General features: G+C 38.6%; 1 protein-coding gene across 9 annotated transcripts in view; it reads left to right on the forward strand.

Moving 5' to 3' along the window:
* PACSIN2 (protein kinase C and casein kinase substrate in neurons 2) overlaps positions 1 to 20,102 on the forward strand; it is a 54,030-nt gene that overhangs the window by 18,642 nt on the left and 15,286 nt on the right. For 2 of the 9 annotated variants that reach the window (XM_082280248.1, XM_082280256.1), the window contains exons 1-4: positions 5,894 to 6,127; positions 6,231 to 6,792; positions 8,963 to 9,073; positions 19,873 to 20,029. In XM_082280248.1, coding sequence (XP_082136374.1) covers positions 9,014 to 9,073; positions 19,873 to 20,029 — 217 coding nt within the window. In that variant the 5' untranslated portion in view covers positions 5,894 to 6,127; positions 6,231 to 6,792; positions 8,963 to 9,013. The other 7 variants (XM_082280251.1, XM_082280255.1, XM_082280250.1 and 4 more) reach the window with 6 other exon arrangements.

Raw genomic sequence — 20,102 nt, forward strand, 5'->3', positions numbered from 1 at the left:
TATAGGGTACTTGTGTTGAGGAGCTATCCTAGAAAATTGCTGGGTTTGCGTACTAGAGAGTAATCCTTTCAGCTCCAAGGAGTTTTGTGTGGAAATGTGATGTCTCTTTGCTGTTTATATCAAGTATAACATGAGCACATTGTGGTCTGTTGTTTTACTGGGTCTTGGGATCTTCTCTTTCACCTTCAGCAATGTCCATCTGAGACAGGAAGGTCTTCTATAGGAAGGTCTGTTATTGTTTGTGCTTTCTCTTTATCCATGGTAAGGAAATCATCACTTCCCCTTTTCCTTTTATTTATATTTCCAAAAAGTGACAGAAAAATTCACTAATATGTGAAGAGTGCACAGATTTTCCTGGGTTCGCCCAGGCAGCTTCCCCTGCCCCAGTCGACCTTCCTAGTTTTTGCCAAGTATAGTCATCTGCATCCCGCTAAGATAAGCAGAAGGTGGGGTATGCTGACATCTTAAGGCACAGATTTAGTTTGTAACAGTGATTTAGGCTTTGGAAACAAGTATGAGTTAAAGACAGGGCTGAATTTGGTTCCAATAAGGTATCTGAATTGGTTCTCTTCTGAAGTAAAGAACAGTAGTTCCTCAGTGCAACTTTCAGATTCATGAGGACTGCCCTGTTTCACCTTAATTTAAGGGTTTAGATCTGCTTCCATTCAATGCATGTCAGTATTTCATTAATTAATATTACAGCCCTGTATTTCCTGGGGTGGAAAAATACAGCTTTTGACTGTGAAACAGTGAAACAACACATCTGTTTCCTAAGTGACGCATCTGCAAAGTGTGCCTACGTGTTTCACTGAGATATTTAAAAACACTCTCCTCCAGTGAAGCCAGTTGTATGATAAAAATACCTTCCCTTAAAATGGGCTATCCATGGTCTTTCCTAAAGGTTATAGTACACCAAATATTCAGCTTTGCAGCTATACAGAACCATATTATGACTGAAAACCCTGTGTTATTTTGAGTGTTGAAGTGTGGAGGGGGGCAAAAAAGACATTGCTTGAGCTACAAGGTTTTCATCAGCCCACAGGAAGTGCTAAAGTACACGCTGATGAGAGAGCTGTGTTTGTGGAAATGGAGATCAGGCAGTGCTGTGCAGGTTCTGTGGTTATCTGTGCAGTTATGCTGCCCAGCTCCAGAGCTGGAAAAAATGCAAGTGAATTAAGGCATGCTTTTTCAGGTGAATAGCTTGTAAACAGAATGGGGAATGACTTTCCAAACAACTGTCATAGTTGCTTTTTCCTACCAAAATGTACTCTACTGTGTCACAGCTGATACAAAACTATTTTTGGCTGAGTGTGATATTTTGCAATGTTTGTTTGAATGTAAGAGAGTGCATTTATCATGTTTGAACTGACGGTTCTGGGCTCATACAGCCTGCTGTTCACAGCACACATCATTTCTAGAATGGTTATTGTACTGCTTTTTATTTATGTCCTTTTGTGGGGTTTCTGTTTTGAAGTAGAGCAGTGTTCTTGCTGGGTGGTCACATAAGTAAGTTTTGATGTCTGAGGCAATGCTTCTTGTAATGTTCTATTTTGCTTCTTCATTATATGCCATTTTAGAACAGTTGTGTACATGTCACTTGTCTCTGCAACTGCTTTGTCAGTGCAGCTGTAAATGCTGTTTCATGGTTTCTTTCCTGGAGAATCCATCAGTATCACTCCTCTGCACTGTCCTTGTTTGTGCACTGCTGTAAAATTCTACTTGAACTAAATATTAAGTGTGTATCCTTTAGATATTTCCTTTGACATTTTACAAAAATTAGTTTTCATTATGAGTGTATATAACAAGCCATCTAATTCCACTCGGTAAAGGGTCAATTATTTATTTTTGAAGTATCTGGAGACTTAAAGATTTCTTGCTAACTAAATGCTTACAAAGTGTAATTTGCAATTTGAAGACGTGTGGTCTTTTGCCCCCTTCATGTTTTTTTTGAAACAAATCTAAAAGGATATTAATCTCAATTTTATTTATTTAGGAAGGATGCCAAGATATTATGGTTAATTTAATTTTGGCAGACTTTGACAGGACATATGAATTAGTGTGTGATGTCACAGGCATTACAAAGGTGAACGTTAGAAAAGAGTGAACGTTTGTAATTAAAAAGTTCTTCCTGCGCTTTATCATTTTGATCACTCGATCCAAAACAGTGGAAAACCTCTGATTTGAAAAATCAGAGAGTATTTTTTGATGTTATTTTAACTGACAAATAATCCCGAGTTCTTCAGCTGGTTTTCTGGCAAAATTTACTCAAAGCCAAATTTTATGTGCCTTTTTTTTCCCCTGCAGTGAAGAAAATGTTAATGTGGATTTTTCCGTCATACCTCCAGATAAAAAAAAAGTATAGTCTGAAAATGTTAAGGTTTGTTTTAGATATATGCAAGTATTTTAAAGCTCCCTACATCACTCTGTCAACTTTGCATCCTTAGCTGGTAGATCTATGCCATTTAAAGTATGTATTTTGCAGTGTTAATAATTTCTGTGGTCAGTGTCTGTTTAACTTAAAATAGAAACCTCTGCAAAGCCTCTGAAGGCAATTACTAGCTTCCCTGGTTAGAACAAAAATTGCACAATGAAAGTACTACACCTACACATGTTGGCTTGTCAAGCTGAGAATAAAAAATAATTTTTCCCCAAAGTCAGTGTTGTGCTATTTAAGGTATCTATCTCCTGGTTAGTTGGAAAAACACAGAGGAAGCCTGTGCTGGCAGGATGGTTAGGTTGTGAATGTGCAAAAAACCAGCACGTGTAACAGCAACATGTCTAACCAGCATGTCTGGCCACTAATGATGGGGAAGGAGGACAGGAGATAAGAGCTGCCAGCTCCAGGGCTCTGCCAGTCTTCTTTAGAGTGTGAGTGTGAGGTAGTATTTGTACATTGTACAAAATGTGCAGGCTAAGAGTCCTTTTGACTACGTTGGGTCATTGCCTCGTGTTGCAGGTGTGTTACTTCTGCAACACTTCTGTGCTGTGTGTTATTCAAATTGCTTGATCAGTAATTTTAAGTTTCATTTATTTAATAAAGTAATCAGACTGTTATGACTAAAATGGCTGTTCTTACTCCTTTTATTATGCATTGTGAAATTTATGTGCTGTAGGATTGCATCACAGAGTGTTAATGTGCCTGAAGAGTTTAATTTTAGAGACTGTCTCCTCACTAGAGTTGTGTGGGATTTTTTTACATGTGGTAATTATCACAGAAGTTTAATCTCTTTAGCGATCTGATGTGTGCTGAAACTATGGCTTAAGTGTGTGTTCATGACTTGTATATTTAGGGCAGTGAATGAGTGCTACTTTCAGTGGTTTCACACACAGCATTTAGCAAACTTGGGCATGGGTGAATATAATCCAATACCAAGGAGGTTGTTGTGGACCAAGCAACCTTCAACTCAGGGGTTTCCTTAATTGACAGAAGTGCAAAGAGCCTCTTGTTAGTCAAGGTTATGAATAACTACTATGAACTGATAGCTTTTTGTTATTTAATGTCATTTTATGTTATCTGCTAACTGAAAAATGTCTAGGTGGCAAATAATTCAGGTATCCAAACTAGAAAATCTAGGAATAAACATTGCTCCCAGTCTCAGAGGAGTGTGCCTGGTAGGAAATAAGCTTGCACAGTCTGTAACAGCGTGCATTTCCTGGATTCCTTCCTTTCGTGCTCACGGTTCACCAAATAGGTTGCTGTCCACTTCTTTCCGAAAATCATTTGGTCCATGGCTCTGCCAACTATAACACAGAGGCTGAATTCCCAAAGAAGTAGTGATTCAATTTCCTTTTATGGACTTTTCTCTGGTGTTTGTTGCTGTAGTTGTTTTCTTGATGGAGACTAAGGGATTATCTTAAATCCCCGTGGAAAAGGGTGCTATTCTCCCTGTTTTATGGATTGAAGAAGAACTAGGCCCAAGTCATCGATTTGAGACTCTACCTTTAAAAAGCTAAAGCCTAACTTCTGTTAATAAAATGCAGTCATGTCTGCTGATCACAATTAGAAGACTTCACAGCACTGAGTAGCAGTGATTAATCATGGTTTGATGCATTTCTTCCCTGCACCCAGGGGCTGGAATTTTTGGTGTCACTTGGATGTGTAAACCAAAGCATACTTTTTTTCCTATGTTTACTTTTCATATTAATTTATGGACTCTTTAGTGTCAGTAGCTGTGAATCTTAACAGCTTTTGTTACATGATTTCACAATATTGCTAAAGAAGTTATGTCACTTTTTTCTGTGTAAATAGTAAACAGATTGAACCCTGAAGAAACTGGAAACTCTTATAGACCAAGCTCTTTGGACAAAATAGAAAAGAAAGTAATATCTAAATTGCTTTATTTAACCAGGGAATATGAGATTGAGCATATTCGTGGTGGGTACACTTGGTAGCAAACCACAGTAGTTTGCACTTAAAGCACAGATTGTATTTGTTTCTGTACAATGGAGTCTCGTTTCCTTCCTATTCCGTGTGGAACAAAACCTGAGACTTCAGTGAGTAACAAGGCAAAATACTATAGCTGAAAGTTCTTAGGAGCTGCTAATTGAAGTTGAGTCATGTTCTTATACATAAGTAGCTCACTCCTTAGTCATGAGACTTGGAATCCTGACAGGTTGGATCCATGGTGACAAATCCTGTCATTCCAAAAATAAGTTTAAAAGGTAGTGTGACCAGGTGCTTTTCTCTTCTAGAGGCTGCTAGACTGTATCAGCTTGCATCTGTAGAGTCCTTGGAGACAATGCATGGCAATGCCATTTGGCTTTCTAAATACGGATTAATTTCTTTCTTCTGTATGTCATCTTGAGGACAGTTAAACACTGGAATAGGCTGAAGAGAGAGGGTGTGCCATCTCCATCCCTGGTGGTTTCAAGATCCATCTGTATAAAAGCCCTGAACAACCTGGGCTGATCATGCTTGGAACCTTCTGTCACTCTCTGATTCTGAGATGTTTCTCTGTTGTGGACCAGTTTGTCACCTAGAGCCACAGTTTAGTGATTGCTGTGCTTTAAAGGCCATTGTACACAGGACTGTAATTAGATTTTTTTTTTTTTTTAATGCTATCTTTTTGAGTATAGTGAAATATATTTTCAAAATAAACATAACCTTCCTAAAGAGATCAGAATGTTAAAATCTCACTTTCAACAACCTCACCTGTTTCACAGTGAGAGTTCATCGGAGTTAATTGTTATTACAAGCTTGAAGGGGTTTAACTGAAGGATTTCTTTAAAAGCTTTTCCCCATCTTCCTGTTGAAAAATGCCTTAAGAGAAATTTTGGATTTCACTGGAATATTTTAGCTTCTTAATAGTCTGCATTTGTTGCACTGAAAAAAAAATCAAGTGTTTCAACATGAACAAAGCAAGGAACTTTGCAAATTGCTTTCAAAGTAACAACATCAAAACCAACTTCTTGAGAGCAGAGGCAGCATATTGTGTTCAGCTGGTTTTGTGTGTGGTATCTGAAGGTCTGCTTGCTCATTATTAGTTAATATTTCCTAAAATCCTTGTGTGTTAAGCCTCCAGGATGTTTATAGCGCTTCTTTTCACACAGTAGGGCACTAGCAGTGAGGAAGAAATTCAAGGTCTTTAGTATAAAGCATGGCTAGAATGTTCCCTAAGAGGAAGCTTTAAAAAAAAAGCCACATTTATTTATTGGTCCATTTCCTTGTGTCAAAGATCAATGTATCCTAATTTACAAGAATTGCTTAAAGGCCAGGGCCAAGAAACTGGAGCCTTGTTTGTTTGCATCATTTCCGTAGCTATTACAGTATGTACTGTTCAGTATGGAGTTACTTTCTGCAGTTGGACTTTGTGGTTTATTTTTAGCCTTTATAAGCTCTCGTGGCTAAAGTGTGCTTGTGACAAAAGGCAGCAGGGGCTCTGAACTGGTAAGGCTTTCTCTGTGCTGCTTTTTTTGGTGGCTGCAGCACTGTGCTTAGCAGTTGGGAGACAAGAAAAAGGTGCTAAAGAGATGGGCCTGGAGTTGTGGAATGAGAAGAAAAAAAGTGGATGAAGCCAAACTGTTGTGGGAATATAGGAAGTGGGCGTGTGCACTGTGCTTTCCTATGGAGTTACAGGTTCTGCTGCAATCCAGCTGACCAAAGAACCCCCGGCCCTGGGAGACACAGGTGATCATTTGTGGAGAATCTATGCAGAATTCATCTTTCTTGTTGTATCTGTCTAAATTTTCTAGATTTTACATAACAGCTGTAGTTGTTCATATGTTTACAGTGAAATGGAAGACCCTGCAAAACAAAAAAAGAGTGCAGTGAACTTTACTTGTGAAACCTCTGCAAATTCACTTGGAGGATGGGAGGACCAAACCCTGACGAAAAATGTGCTAAAGGCCTGGCTGCTGTAATAATTCTATTTTGTGAGGGTAGCATGACTCACGCCACTTAATGTTCCTATCTCAGTATACAGTTTATTTTTAAGTAGGGCTGTAAAAAATAGTGTTTTTCTGTACCAGTTGTTGCTATGACTTCACAATATTTCCCTAAATACGCTTGCTCATACTTTCTCACAGCATAGTATTTGGCATATTAAAACCTTAATTCCATCAGTATTTCCTGAGTGCTGATCATTTTCATGCTTCTATGGAAAAAAAGGATAACTCTGTGTATTACGTAGTTCTAGTTGAGGAGGAATAAAAGGGTTTTTTTAAAAACCTAGTCACCACAACCTGTTCCCTCATTTAAGAAAATATTCCTGTGTTTGAGCTTTTTCAGTTTTTCCATTTGACTTTTCAGGGTAAATTTGCAGGAATGATATAGTTTAAGCTCTTTTGTTAAAGGTAAGTGGACACTGTATTATTACTTCAGAACACTTTCATTGTCTTTTCTCTCTGTAATCGGAGGGGAAAAATACTGCTTGTGTGGTTTGGGAGAGTGGGGTGGATGACTTGCTGAAACTTCCCTTCAGGTTTATACTTCAGGGTTTCTTTTACCAAGATGCTGAACTCTACAGCTGTCTTCCAGATCTCTTCCAAATGGCAGTGAGCACTTTGGTTGAAAGGTCTTGGTGTAGTGGAGAAAAGCTGCCCTAACCCTTCCTGACAACCTTCAGAACCTCATTCGTCCCTTGTTCCGCATGGTGTGCCCGGCTGTTTAATTTTAAACTATTCTTTTGAATTTGTCCAGCTAGTTGCAAGCTTACTGCACTTTGATTTCCTCCTTATGCTGCTTATAGCTGTCTAAAAAAGGGCATGAGAAAATACCAACACTTATAAATGAGCTCTTTGCTTACCTTAATGTATTGTAAAAATTGCAAGGGACAAAATTTATCTGGAAAGAACACATTCCAGGTAAAGGTGTGCTTCTAGAGAAACTGACAATTGAATAGTGGTTTAGCTTTTCCCTCTTGGCTCAGTAAAAGCACAGGTGGAAATGCTGGTTTTTTGGTAATTACTAATTAAATAATTTGAAGATTGTTACACTAACATGTAAAAATAATTTGTCTCTATATGATTTTCCTTTCTAGTTTGCCATTTTGCAGAACCCTTCTTACATTTCGGCTGTCTTTTAAAAATAAAATTCTAACAACTGGTGTTCCTGTTGTGGTTTTTAGTTTCATATTCACCATTAAGGTTATGTAAGCTTTTTGGGAACTGCATTATGTAAATGAATTGGATGAAAAACTGATAAGAAGAAACAGCTTGTCTTCCCAGCCAGAGTAATTTTGTTATGTTTGTGCTGCAACTGTCCAAAGAACTGTTTTGTTTCAGTAGCTGGGTTTTGTTATGAACAAGTGCCTACCCTTATGGCACCGTTATTGTCAGTGTATCCCAGAAATGCTAATTTAGTGTTGAATTCTCCTTGCCTGGGAGGCTTTCAATGCCATTTCTCTCAGCAGCTTGTCATAACCACTGGGGCAGCAAGGTCAGGTTTGAAGACGTTTTCTGCCCCCTTTTGAGGGGCCGTGGTCCATTAAGGGAAGCAAGATTGATAGGGCAAAAAAAGAGAGGGAGCTTCAACTTACAGTCTACTGATAAAAGTATTCATCCCACAAAGGGTGGTAAAATCTGTTTACCTGTATGTATCCCTGGTAGTAGTTAGAGATAAACTTGGCAGGAGACATCCAAACAGGAGAACCTGGCGAAGTATCTGTAGAGATCAGACAGGGATTTGTGCATGTGTTTTGGGAGGCAGCTGTTTCCTCTCTCTCCTACCTCCTGGTCTCCAGCCCACAAACTGCATTTGTGGATGCAAGTGCCTGGATTTTCGTCTCAGTTATGTTTTTGATGTTAATCTTACATGTTAGCTTAGGGTAACCCTAACCTTTTTCATAGCTTGTGATTTATAAAGTCATCTGCTTCGATGAGGATAGATTATATTTTTCTTCCTTGCAGCTGTGTCAATAAAAGTGAAAATGCCTGAATTGTTAAAGTAATTACTTACTTCTAATAAAGTACAGAATTCAGAGCTGATGGGAGTTCTGGTTTTTTGTTTTGCTAAAATAGAAAAATGACAAGAAGACATTGATTTTTCTTTAAATCAACAAATTTTGGCCTTAAATATTTCCGGTGGGTTTCATAACACAGATTCTAGTGGAAAAGAAATAGGAGTCAGTGCAGGTGGTTGTTGCAGAAGCAAAGGTCAGTTGATTGTCTCATAGGAATGCTTTGAAAGTGGAGTAGTTAATGAGTAAGCATCTCGCTGCTCAATCTTTTCTTTTGGTTGTAATAGGAAATTTTATCATTAAATAAACTCAAGAGTAGTGAAATGTGATATAAGCAGATGCATTGAGTGTTTTCTGGACAACCAAAATCATGATAAGAACCACAAACTTTGTATGGTAGAAGTTTTCTGTTCCAAAATGGCCTGTGTGGTTACTTCTCGTTTTTATTTGGCACCTCTAGATATGAATATTGAATGACGTTGCCTAACATAATTTTTTTCTCATAACTTCATAATTCCACTGCATTAATAATGCTCATAAATGTTTTTTTTTTCCTGTTTTTACAGATTCTGAAGGTGTTTAAGCTCTGAATACTTACAAGCTCATCATACGTAGCAATGTCTGGCTCATACGATGATTCCGTTGGCGTAGAAGTTTCTAGTGATAGCTTCTGGGAGGTAATCCAAATGTTTTATTCAATATTTTGATTTTATTTTTTATTCTCACTGTAGAAAATCTGATTTTTGTGCACTGTAAATTGTGGAAAGAGTTGCAATACAAGACACATTGGTTATTGTGATCTGCAGAAATAGCCTTTGGGGTAGAAATTACCTTTTGGATTTTGACCTAGTTCTGTTGAGGACTTTAATGGGCACAAACTTGAGGATCATCCATGTGGGTAAGGTATGGAATTCAGAATTGAACCTTTGTCAATTTTTAGTGTCAAGGAAGGGCATGTGTGAGTAGCTTTTAAAATGATAAATGTTAAATCTAAAGTAACTGTTGCAGGCTACTGTAAGCATACATAAGTTACAAATGTGTAAGACTGTGTGTGAATGTACTGCCTGTTTCCTGTTTGTATCTGGATATAAGTGTAAACTTTTTTGAGAGAAGTTATGCTTATCTCAATGTAAAAGGGTACATGCAGAAAGACAATATAAAGTACTTCATAATACCAGTAATTTGTTCTGCCCCAGTCTGACAGAGGCTTTCAGATGCTGTGCTAATTTAAGGTCTAAAGAAAGGAAACTTAAGAAAGCAGAAATACTTTTACAAAACCAGATTTTTTCTTAGAGCAAAAAGAAAGGTTTGACAGTGTCAATACTGGCACAGTTGGAGGTAAGTACACTGTTCAAATTAGCTGTATTCAGTAGGACAAACTTCTGCCATTTGAGAGGGAGCTCTTTGGAGTTTGAACTATAGCAAACATGAAAACAGCTCAGGGGAACCTGTCTGAATATTTCTGTTAGCAGAGACCTGTGTATGACAGCTTGATTTTGGTGACCTGGTACTGTATTTCCTTTTAAATGTAAGCTTTTCTAGACCACTAAACTGTGCTCTTTGTAGTGGCAGCGTATTACATTTTGATGCAGATCTCCCATGGTTTTTCAATATATTTTCTAAAGGACCTAATGCCAGTGAGGTTCTTGTTGAGTAGACAGGTACAGTTTTTTGAGGAGACATATTAACTATTATGTTAAATATATCTGTCTTATTTATAAAGAAGTTCTTTTAAAATCACTGTATTCTAAGCCTTGACCCCTTTTGTTGTAGGGGTACTCTGTAGGATGACTGCAGAGAGGCTGTGGGACCTCTACTCTCACAGAGCTGGCTGTGATCTTGAGCAATCTGAGCTATCACACCTGCTCTGAGCAGGGGATTGGATTACCTGATCTCCAGAGGGTCCTTCCAACCTCAATTTTACTGTATGGTTTGTTTTATGCTGAGGCAACTTCCTGAGCAGGCTTCCTTGCTAGGAGTGTTTCAAAATAAAATGAGGCAAGTCAGGAAAAAAAGAATTCTGGACCAAAGGGGATATTTTGATGTGTGTTGGGCATCATATACTTGGCAGCAGAATGTGATTTCTGGCTGGCTGTTCCGTACCAAGCTGTTGTCTTCCATCAAGTAATCATGTCTGGAAGCATAAAAGCTGAGTTAATAAGAATGAAAATTCTGTAAACTAGGATGATTATGTTTGGACAAATTTGAACTCAAAGAATTAAATCCAATAAAGGATGATCAGAAATGACAATACCTTAAATGAGGGCCTTCACGAAGATTTGCTTAAATGTATTTGATGCTTATTATAGGTGGCTTATTTGTGTTTGTGCTTTTGGTGATTTATTTTACATCATTTTGTAAACACTACTACTTAAGTCTGTTTCTTTGGACTTTTCTGTGTATTCTTTCCAAAAGGGCAGGACTGCAGTCTGTTTCATAAGCAATGTGAGTAGGCTAATGTATAATGCATGAGCATACCTTTCTTTATCCTTGGATAAGGAAATGTTAGACTTCTGTATAGCAATCAGTTGGTTTCCATATAGGGTTTTCTATACTTTCTCTTTTTTGATTTATAACCACAAAGGTTGTTCTTTGCTGTTGAAGTGCTACTTGGAAAGTCATGGCAATCAGGTGAAATTCCAGGTGACAGGAAAGAAATGTTGTACCTGTCTTTAGAAGGGGTGGGAGGAAGGACCCTGGGAACTACGGACCTGTCAAACTCACCTCTGTGCCTGGGAAGATCATGGGACAGACCCTCTCAGAAGCTCTGATAAGGCACAGGGACGACAGGAAGGTTATTTGAGACAACCAAGGGCAAATCTTGTGTGACCAACCTTGTGGCCTTTTCCAGTGGAGTGGCTCCATCAGTGGACAAGAGAAGGGGTACAGGTGTCATTTATGTGGATTGCTGTAAAGCCTTTGACTCCCACAACATCCTTCTCTCCAAATTGCAGAGACATGGATTCCATGGGTGGATTGCTGGATGGAAAAGGAATTACTTGGGTGGTTGTATCCAGAGGGAAGCAGTCAATGGCTCAGAATCCCAGTGGAGATCAGTTACAAGTGCTGTCTCTCAGGTGACCATACTGGGACCGGTGTTACTTAATATCATCATTAATGGCATATTGGGATTGAGGGCACCCTCAGCAGGTCTGCAGATGACACCAGGCTGAGGGTGCAGTGACAATCCAGAGGGACCTGGACAAGCTCGGGCAGTGGCCCATGGGAATCTCATAAGGTTTAACAAGAGCAAGTGCTGGTGCTGCACCTGGGTCAGGGGGAACCCCTGGGTTCAATCCAGGTGGGGATGAGCAGATGGAGCAGCCCTGGCAGGAGGACTTGGGGGTGCTGTGGGTGAGAGCTCAACAGAACCCCCCTGTGCTGGGCTGAGCCCCCAGCGTGGGCAGCAGGGGAGGGGGGATTCTGCCCCTCTGCCCCGCTCTGCTGAGACCCCCCTGCAGGGCTGCATCCAGCCCTGGGATCCAGCACAGGAAGGACAGGGAGCTGCTGGAGCCAGTCCAGAGCAGGGACACCAAGGGGAGCAGAGGGATGGAGCAGCTCTGCTGGGAGGAAAGGCTGAGGGAACTGGGATTGTTCAGCCTGGAGAAGAGAAGGCTTTGGGGTGACCTCAGTGTGGCCTTGCAGTGCCTGAAGGGAGCCCACAGGAAAGATGGAGAGAGACTCTTGACAAGGGCCTGGAGTGACAGGACAAGGGGCAATGGCTTCACACTGACAGAGAGCAGGTTTAGATTGGATATGAGGAAGAAATTCTTCCCTGTGAGAATGGTGAGGCCCTGGCACAGGCTGCCCAGAGAAGCTGTGGCTGCCCCAGCCTTGGAGGTGTCCAAGGCCAGGCTGGATGGGGCTCTAAGCAAGCTGGGATAGCGGAAGGTGTTCCTGCCCATGGCAGGAGGTTGGAACAAGATGATCTTTAAGATCCCTTCCAACCCAAACCATTCCATGATACATCTGGTTTGGAGTCATCTTTCCAAAGTAAATTTGACTGATATTTAGTCTAAAGCTCATCCTTTTTTATATGTTCTAAATTGGTTGTTTTATTTCTGAAGATTGTGACTTTGAATTTTGGTCTTAGTCTTTCTCCATAGGGTTAAACAGCTTTGATCGATGCGTTCTGTTTGATTCAATTAAAAAAGATGTGGTGCATTTGGAATGCTAGCTGAGTGCTTCATGCCTCAGGTCACAGAAGTAAAGAACTCTTAAATCAATTTGGAAGTTTTGTTACTACAGATTCTCTCATTTACATTCTTGTTAGAGGTTTCTCAAGATTTTTGACACAATAAGATCTTTTTCTTTGTTTTTGAAGTCAGCTTGCAGTTTGTTAAAAGGTACTTTGCTATGTTTTACTGCCACAGCTGAAAGCAGTGAATGTATTTAAACTGGGCTGTGGCACAGAAGTGACAGTATGGCAGGGTAAGCTCTTGAGTTTGTTCCCTTCCTCCAAAATAGCTCAGATTTATTTACCTTTGAACTGTGGTACAAGGCCCATCTTTTTCTTGAAAGGCATTTAGGATAGAGTGGGGTGGCTGGCTGTGGGACCTAGCTGAAAAACTGACTGTGAAAGCTGTTTTTTGCTCACTGTATATCTGTTGAAACTAAGACAACAACTTATAGTTGTTGAAAGTTGTTGTTCTATTGAGCTGATGAGAACTGTACTTAATAAAACTTTGGTAAGTGAACTTCAAAGCTTTTGCCATTGCATTGACAGAAATTTCATTGTGTTTAGGAAATGAAACTTTGTTCTCTATCAGTTTTCTGACTTTAGAAGGCTTTGTTTTCTTTTGGAACTGTCACTGCCTTTGCTATGGTTTCTTACTGAAAAATATGAATCTAGAGTCTGTCGTTGCCTGGTAGTAGATGTACTGCTCTAACCTTGTCTGGGTGCATATGCTCAGACTGTCCATGGAGCAATTCAATGCAGGTTACTTCGTCTGTTAAGCTTTTTTTATTAAGTTGCTATTTCAATACTGTTCATGGAAACTTCCAGTTCCAGCAGTGAGAGTTAAGCTCAGTGCTGGAAATACAATACGAATAGTAACTTGTTTCCTCTAAAGGTCAGTATTTTTTATTGCAACACAGATATTGTTATCAGGTTCTGATTTGTGGTTGGGAAATTGTTGCCTTGTTGAAAGGGAATTGGAGAAGTTGCTGTTTGGACTCGTGTTCTTGGTGATGGTTTGCTGTAGATCTGGCAGTCAAAAAATGTGGGTAGATCAAGGCTTAGGCAGAGGTAGTATCTTGCATCAGAACAGCTGATACGACTGAATAAAACAGGCTTTCAGAATTATACGTGTTTGTTTAGCATGCAGTAGAAACAGCAGCAGCTTTCACAATTAAATTGAATCTTTTTTTCTTATTTGCTTAACCCAAGATATTACTTAAAAGCTTTTTGTCTTCTAGCAGGATGATAAAATCCTTTTCAGAAGAACAAATCCTTTCCTTTTCCTCTAATTTCTTCAGGTGTTTAGTCAACAAAACTACTGTAGGAGTGAGAGAATTTTGTACATATTTTAATAAAGGGTGCTTGGAGAACAAAGAATTGAAAAATAATAAGAAAATACTTTCTGAAAGGTAATTACCATGATAACAGTGGAGGATTTCATCAAAGTTTCAGTTGTAGTAGTGTCTTAGATTACTCAAGAAATGGAAGTTTCTCTCAATTTATTTTTCTGTCAAGCCTCAGGGTACCTTGATGTGTCTGGTTAAGCTCATAACTCTCTCTGGCTGCAGAAATCCGAAAGACTGAGCCATATTGTTGATAGGATGTTGAAGGAATTCCTTCATCAGTGTTACTTAGCTGACAAGGATATGCTTTGGGTAATCAAAGGTTATTGCTGATAGCCTGAAGCAGGGTCGCAGCAAGTTTTCCAAGGGAAAGCAGAAAATGTACAAATTGAAACCCTTTGTATTTCTTTTTCATCTATTATATGGAGTCTAAGCTTTTGCATGACTGCTGTAAATGCATCTTAGTTTGTCATAATTATTTAGGGCACTTTCTGCATCCAAAAATAGACCATGGCAAAACTGGTTAGTTCCAACATTGTGTTGCTTTAGTGAAACACGAGAAGTGGGCAAACCTATTGGCCTTGTCCTATTTGAAGTAGTTTTGGAATGCCTGTGAAAGAATTTGTTATATTAATAATTAACGAAATACATTGTAAAATTTGCCTTCTGCTTATTAAGCCCCAGTCTTATGCTTGCTAATCACTATCAGGGGCATATTAAAAGAAAAGTGCCTTGGGCAAGATGAGACCAATGCTCTTGCTCAGTTACATACCTGTGAAGGTAAGAAAGCCAATGAGTGAGTGTTCCTAGAGATCAAAGTGGAAGTGTATGCATATCTTGCAAGGTAAGACATCAAAAGGAGCAGGTACCCTGTCTGTGGAGGCACTTACTTTAAATGAGCTCTAGGTCCCTGAGAGACTGTGTGCTCCTTATCCCCTAGGTGTGCTTCCTTATCTCCCTGACTTTCTGCTAACATCAGCAATATGGAGCCCATTTATTGCAGGGGTGTTTAAAACACCTACTACCCAAACAGAAATAGTCACTCTGAACAGCTGCTAAACCTGCAGCAGGGATTATTTTAGTCCTGTGAGCGATTCCCTTGGAGGACAGGACCTGGTGTGCTTTTCGAAGTGCTGAACACAGGGCTTTTGTTGCATTCTGAAGGATTTGCTGAGAATCCACTTGCAATATAAGATTTCCAGCCTCAGACAGTGGAAGCTGATCCCCTGTGTAGGATGAGTGAATCAAATTTGGCCACTGTTTGCATTGCCATTGTCCCCTGCCCCCTTCTAACCACATTAAAAAAAACCAAAACAAACCACTAAAAAAATTCTACCCAAAAAAAAAACCCCAAACCAACCAAAGCAAGGCCCAAATGAAACACTCTGGATAAAAAATATTTGGACTCTGCAATAGTAGATTCCTGTCACATAGACGTTTTTTAAATCTTCTCCTAACTTTGAGCAACAGAATATTTTTCATTTATAGTGCCAGGTGTTTGCTTTACTGGTGTATTTGGCTTAAGATTTTGTGTGTTTAAGAGCTTCCTCAGGATTTTTCTTGTAACCAGTGGTGAATTTATATGCATAAACTTCCCCAGAGCTAGCACTCATAGGTACTGGGACTGTGTATGTGCAAATTATGCAGCAGGATAATTATTTTTATTTATAAAAACCACACAGTGGTTATAGATGTTAATGCTGGTTGAAATGTTTGGAAACTTCCTGTTTGACATAGCTGGAAAGAAATTTTGCTCATGGTTCAATGGAATGCTGGAAATAGTGTGTGTCCCCATGCTGGCCACTGATGTGTGGGTTTCACTGTGAACCTCTAGAGCTTATTATTCTGTTTCGTGCCTAGGAGTATTTGCCCCTAAAAATACCCTTGTTGGCTTTCTTTTGAATGGTTCCAGTTCATAAGGGCTGACTTGTTATGAATAAGCTCTGCAAGCTTGGAAAAAGAGTTGACATCAACTCTATCTTCAGGCATTTGAAACTCCTGAAGTATTTGTGGTTATAGTGATTATCATGTTATGCTGAAATTACTTAAGAGGAGTTTAGCAATAGCTGAACGTTTGCCACCTTCTGGGCTGCTAACAAATGAAAATACTCTTCTTTTTTCTCTGTGTACCAGAAAAACCTGCAAAGTATGTTTAACACTCTAGGCTTTTATGCTGCTCTGTGAATATGCCTTAAAATAAAAGAAAAGTCTAACAGTTGAGGTAAAGGAGCCTACATAATTTAAGACTCCTTTGTGTTTAGTGCTTTGAAATTGTAGAATAATGAGGTTGTAAACTCTTAGATATTCCCACTAAAGATCCTGTCAGTGACAGTGCTTGGCTCCCTTGGTCTAAAGAAAGCTGCCTGGACTGCCAACTATAGGATGATCAATGCCTCATCAGAGGGTGCCTCTGTGTTTTTTTCTGGATGTTACAGAGTCCCTAAATCTTAGATTTGGCAGAGGATTTGAGGTGACATTGCTGTGCTCATGCCTGAGAGGAAATTATAAAATCAGAAGGAATGCTTTCTTGATTAAGTGGAGACCTGATGCCATCTATAATGCCTGTGAGAGATAAATGGGCAAAATAGAATCAACTGAGGTTTATTAGTAGCAAAGCTCAGTATTTTTTGCAGTGGAAAAGAGTTAAAACAGATGGTTAATTCAAATTAGAACAGATAGGGAGAGTGACACAAAACTATGAATCACGATTTTCACAGAATTAACTGTGATTGCATCAAAAAAGTGACCATTATAGTGGTATTTTTAAGAAATAAACTCTTGGTTATTTCCTTTTGAAGTGTTTCTGAAAAATGAGGGTAAACAGCAACTGATTTTGATATCCTACAATAAACTATCTCTTTCAGATGGATGTAATGTTGATACTAAAGTGAAAGTAGGGTATAGTTTTTAAATATCTATTTTTCTTCTTGAAATGGTAAGAAAGTTTGTAATCTTACAATTTACTTTTCTGAAACAAATATTTTATTTGTAGGACATGGAAACTTAGAACGTCATGTCATAATTTCATTCATGTCTTAGTTGTCTGCTGTCTGTTTAACAGGAAATAGCCCAATGCTCAGAATGATCAGAAAGTTATTCTAACTGGCAAAATCACATCTGTTCATGTACTGTACAGGGCTCATTGAGAAATCTGAAAATTGCCGGGCATTATGTAAATGTGACTCTGACTGAAACCTGAAACAAAGAAGCACAGGATTTTTTTTTGTTTGTGTTGTTCCTGGCCAGTTGCTACAAATAGAAGAATTTTTCATTTTTAATTTGCTCAAATAGTTGTTGTGAAGGGGAAGGGGGAAGTCTTGCAGAATGTATGCCAGTAACCTCAGAAACTGGAAAAAGGAGTCTTGAATAAACAATGTATAACATAATGCTTTTCAGAGTTCAGGATGTCTTGAGTGTGTTTCTGGGTTTTTCATTTATTGTTTTAACTTATCTACAGTTAATCTGGTAGTTCCTTGGTGACATAAAAGCTGGAATTCTTTTCCCTTTACTTGGCTCTGTGGTCTAAGGACCTTGTGCCTCAAACCTCATCTCCTACAGTGACAAGGCTGCACATTCCACTTCTCAAAGATTTGTCATTGCAGTGTCCATAACTTAAAATGCAATTTTTTTAAAGAAACCACTAGGTTTTTAAAGTGTTACATGCCAAGTTATATAACTTATGTTCTCTGTCATGAAACACAGAAGAAATGCTGTATTTCCAAAATTCTAGCATTCCTCATAGGGCAAATTTCAGTGTAAAAGGCTTTCTTTGCAAGACTAGGTTATTTTTTAGTATTGTAGGCCTGGTTGCTCCTTATGCTGATTCTAAACTGTGATGCTGAGTTCCTTCAGTCCTCCTGGGAGGAGGAGGGAGTGTGAGTGAATTATCCATGGTGTGCATGCAGCTCTTTAAAGGTGGCCTAATGAGATAACAGTGAATGGACCATCATAGGTAAGCTCAGTTCAGTTCTTTGAATACCTGCCTGAAATTTGGCAACTGCTAGATGTTACCATGAAATTAGAGTTTGCTCAGACAATGCAAAATGAAAGGATTAAATGTATCACAAGGCAGCCAGCTCTCATTCAATATTAGCATTTAAAATGCTAATTTAATAGTGAAGATTTATGAAAGGAAATGTTCATGTTACAGACATAAATCCCTGGGCACATAGCTGGAGACACAAATTGATGCTAATATAAGGCTTCAGTAGTTGTGCCAAGCTAACCTGTTTTGAAAATCTGCTTGTCTGTGAACCTACAGATGGAGTAATTTTGAGCAGATGAATGATTTGTCTTTCATTACAAAGACTGTAGAAAGTATTCTTGGAGGTATTTAATTTCCTTAACACTTTGATGACGTAGGTATAACTGCCTGCTCCTCGATCTCCACTTCTCCTGAAAACAGGAGGTTATCTTTCATGCTTTCTTGGTAATAGATGCAATCAGTTGACATGGATGCATTGACTCTCTCTGGTAGCTTATCTTCAGTTCTATTGTGGCTTATGTTTAAATGTGCAGGGGGTATGTGTATGCATTTGTTTACATGATTTAGATGAATCAGTGACTGCTAACTAATGCATTACTTAGATGCTAACTAAATTCCTTTGATCTGTTGAAGTGGATCTAGTCCAAATGAAAAAACGTGCTCAAATGAATTCTTTGAAGCCACTGTCTAAGAGAAATGGTTTTGTCATTGATAGTTTTGATTTTATTTTTTTCCCAGATTTAATGAGAAGTCCTAACATCTGTCTGTATTTATTAGTGTAGTCATGTATTCTTCCAGCATTTAATATAGGGATTATTTTCCCTTTTAATAATATTCCCCTGTATACCATTTTTCTCAAGCAAATGGCTTGCATGTACATCAGCTGACAAAATTCTGAGTAAATGAACCTAAAAGTTGGGTGTTTTTCTGTATGTCAGATGGGAAGCAGATATGATTCAAATGTAAGAATGACTAGCGTGCTTTGAGTATTTGAATGTTTAATCTACTGCCTTGCTGCTAATCTTCATTTTTCAGTCAGGTGGTTAGGGCAGATAAGAAACTGGCTGTGATATTTAATAGGCTGTGCAAATTCTCTTAACAGAGTTCTTAGGTCTTGTTTAATGTTTACAAAAGCCAGGCTGAGTGACCTTGAATTCAGTGGAAATGTTACTCTGGGAGCAGTGTGTAAGGCTTTTTTTCCTTTCAGACGTTTAGATTTGCTATTCCATGTTGGTGTGTGCACAAGAGTGGAAAGGGAGTGTTAATTATATAGTGGATGTTCATTATATAGTGTGCATTTTGCTCCATGTCCTCATTTTATTGTAGCTTGTACATTGAGCAGCTGTGGGGTTTTTAGTATTTACAATTCTAAGTATGGGAGCTCCACGTCATTGCTGTCAGTATCTTCCCACATTAAATTCTAGAGTATACTTTGGAAATAATTGCTATCTGGTTTGTCAGCAGTGAGTGCATTCTTAAAAACTATTATTATGGTTGATAGAGATGTTGCAATGCTCCTTTGCATGTCTGTGCAGTTTTATTAATCCTGAAAGATTAAACACAGCATAAAATTAAGGTATTAGGTACTTGATAATAAACAATGAAGAGGGGAAGAAATACTCTATTATTTCTCTTCATTTTCTCCACTATCTAGAACATTACACCAAGAAATAATAATGCAGAACAGTTGTGGTGACTGCCCATAATTACATTGCAGGCCTAATAAAATATAATAAAGCTTTCACTTTTAAAATTAACAACTATTTTTTACAGGGGAACTTGTAGCCTTTGTTATATTCTTGCAGTTAGGTTTTATGATTAATTGATTTAAGATTAATGAACCCAATTCCATAATGGATTATTTCCTGCTGTATTATCTTACTCTTAGTTAACAGTATTTGTGTTAATTAGAGATTTATCTTGTTTTCAGAGCTTTCAAGCAGAAATTAAGTATTTGTCTCTTGGTAGGTTGGAAATTACAAGAGGACAGTAAAACGAATTGATGATGGCCACAGACTTTGCAATGATCTTATGAATTGTATTCATGAGCGGGCACGGATAGAGAAGGTCTATGCTCAGCAGCTCACAGAATGGGCTAAAAGGTGGAAGCAGCTTGTGGAGAAAGGTAATGCCTTCTGAGTTTGAACTCTGACAACTTTCTCAAATGGAAAAAAATGTTTCTGTATATCCTTGTTTTG

Source organism: Coloeus monedula (assembly GCF_965178545.1).
Source record: "Coloeus monedula genome assembly, chromosome: 4".
NCBI classification, from domain to species: domain Eukaryota; kingdom Metazoa; phylum Chordata; class Aves; order Passeriformes; family Corvidae; genus Coloeus; species Coloeus monedula.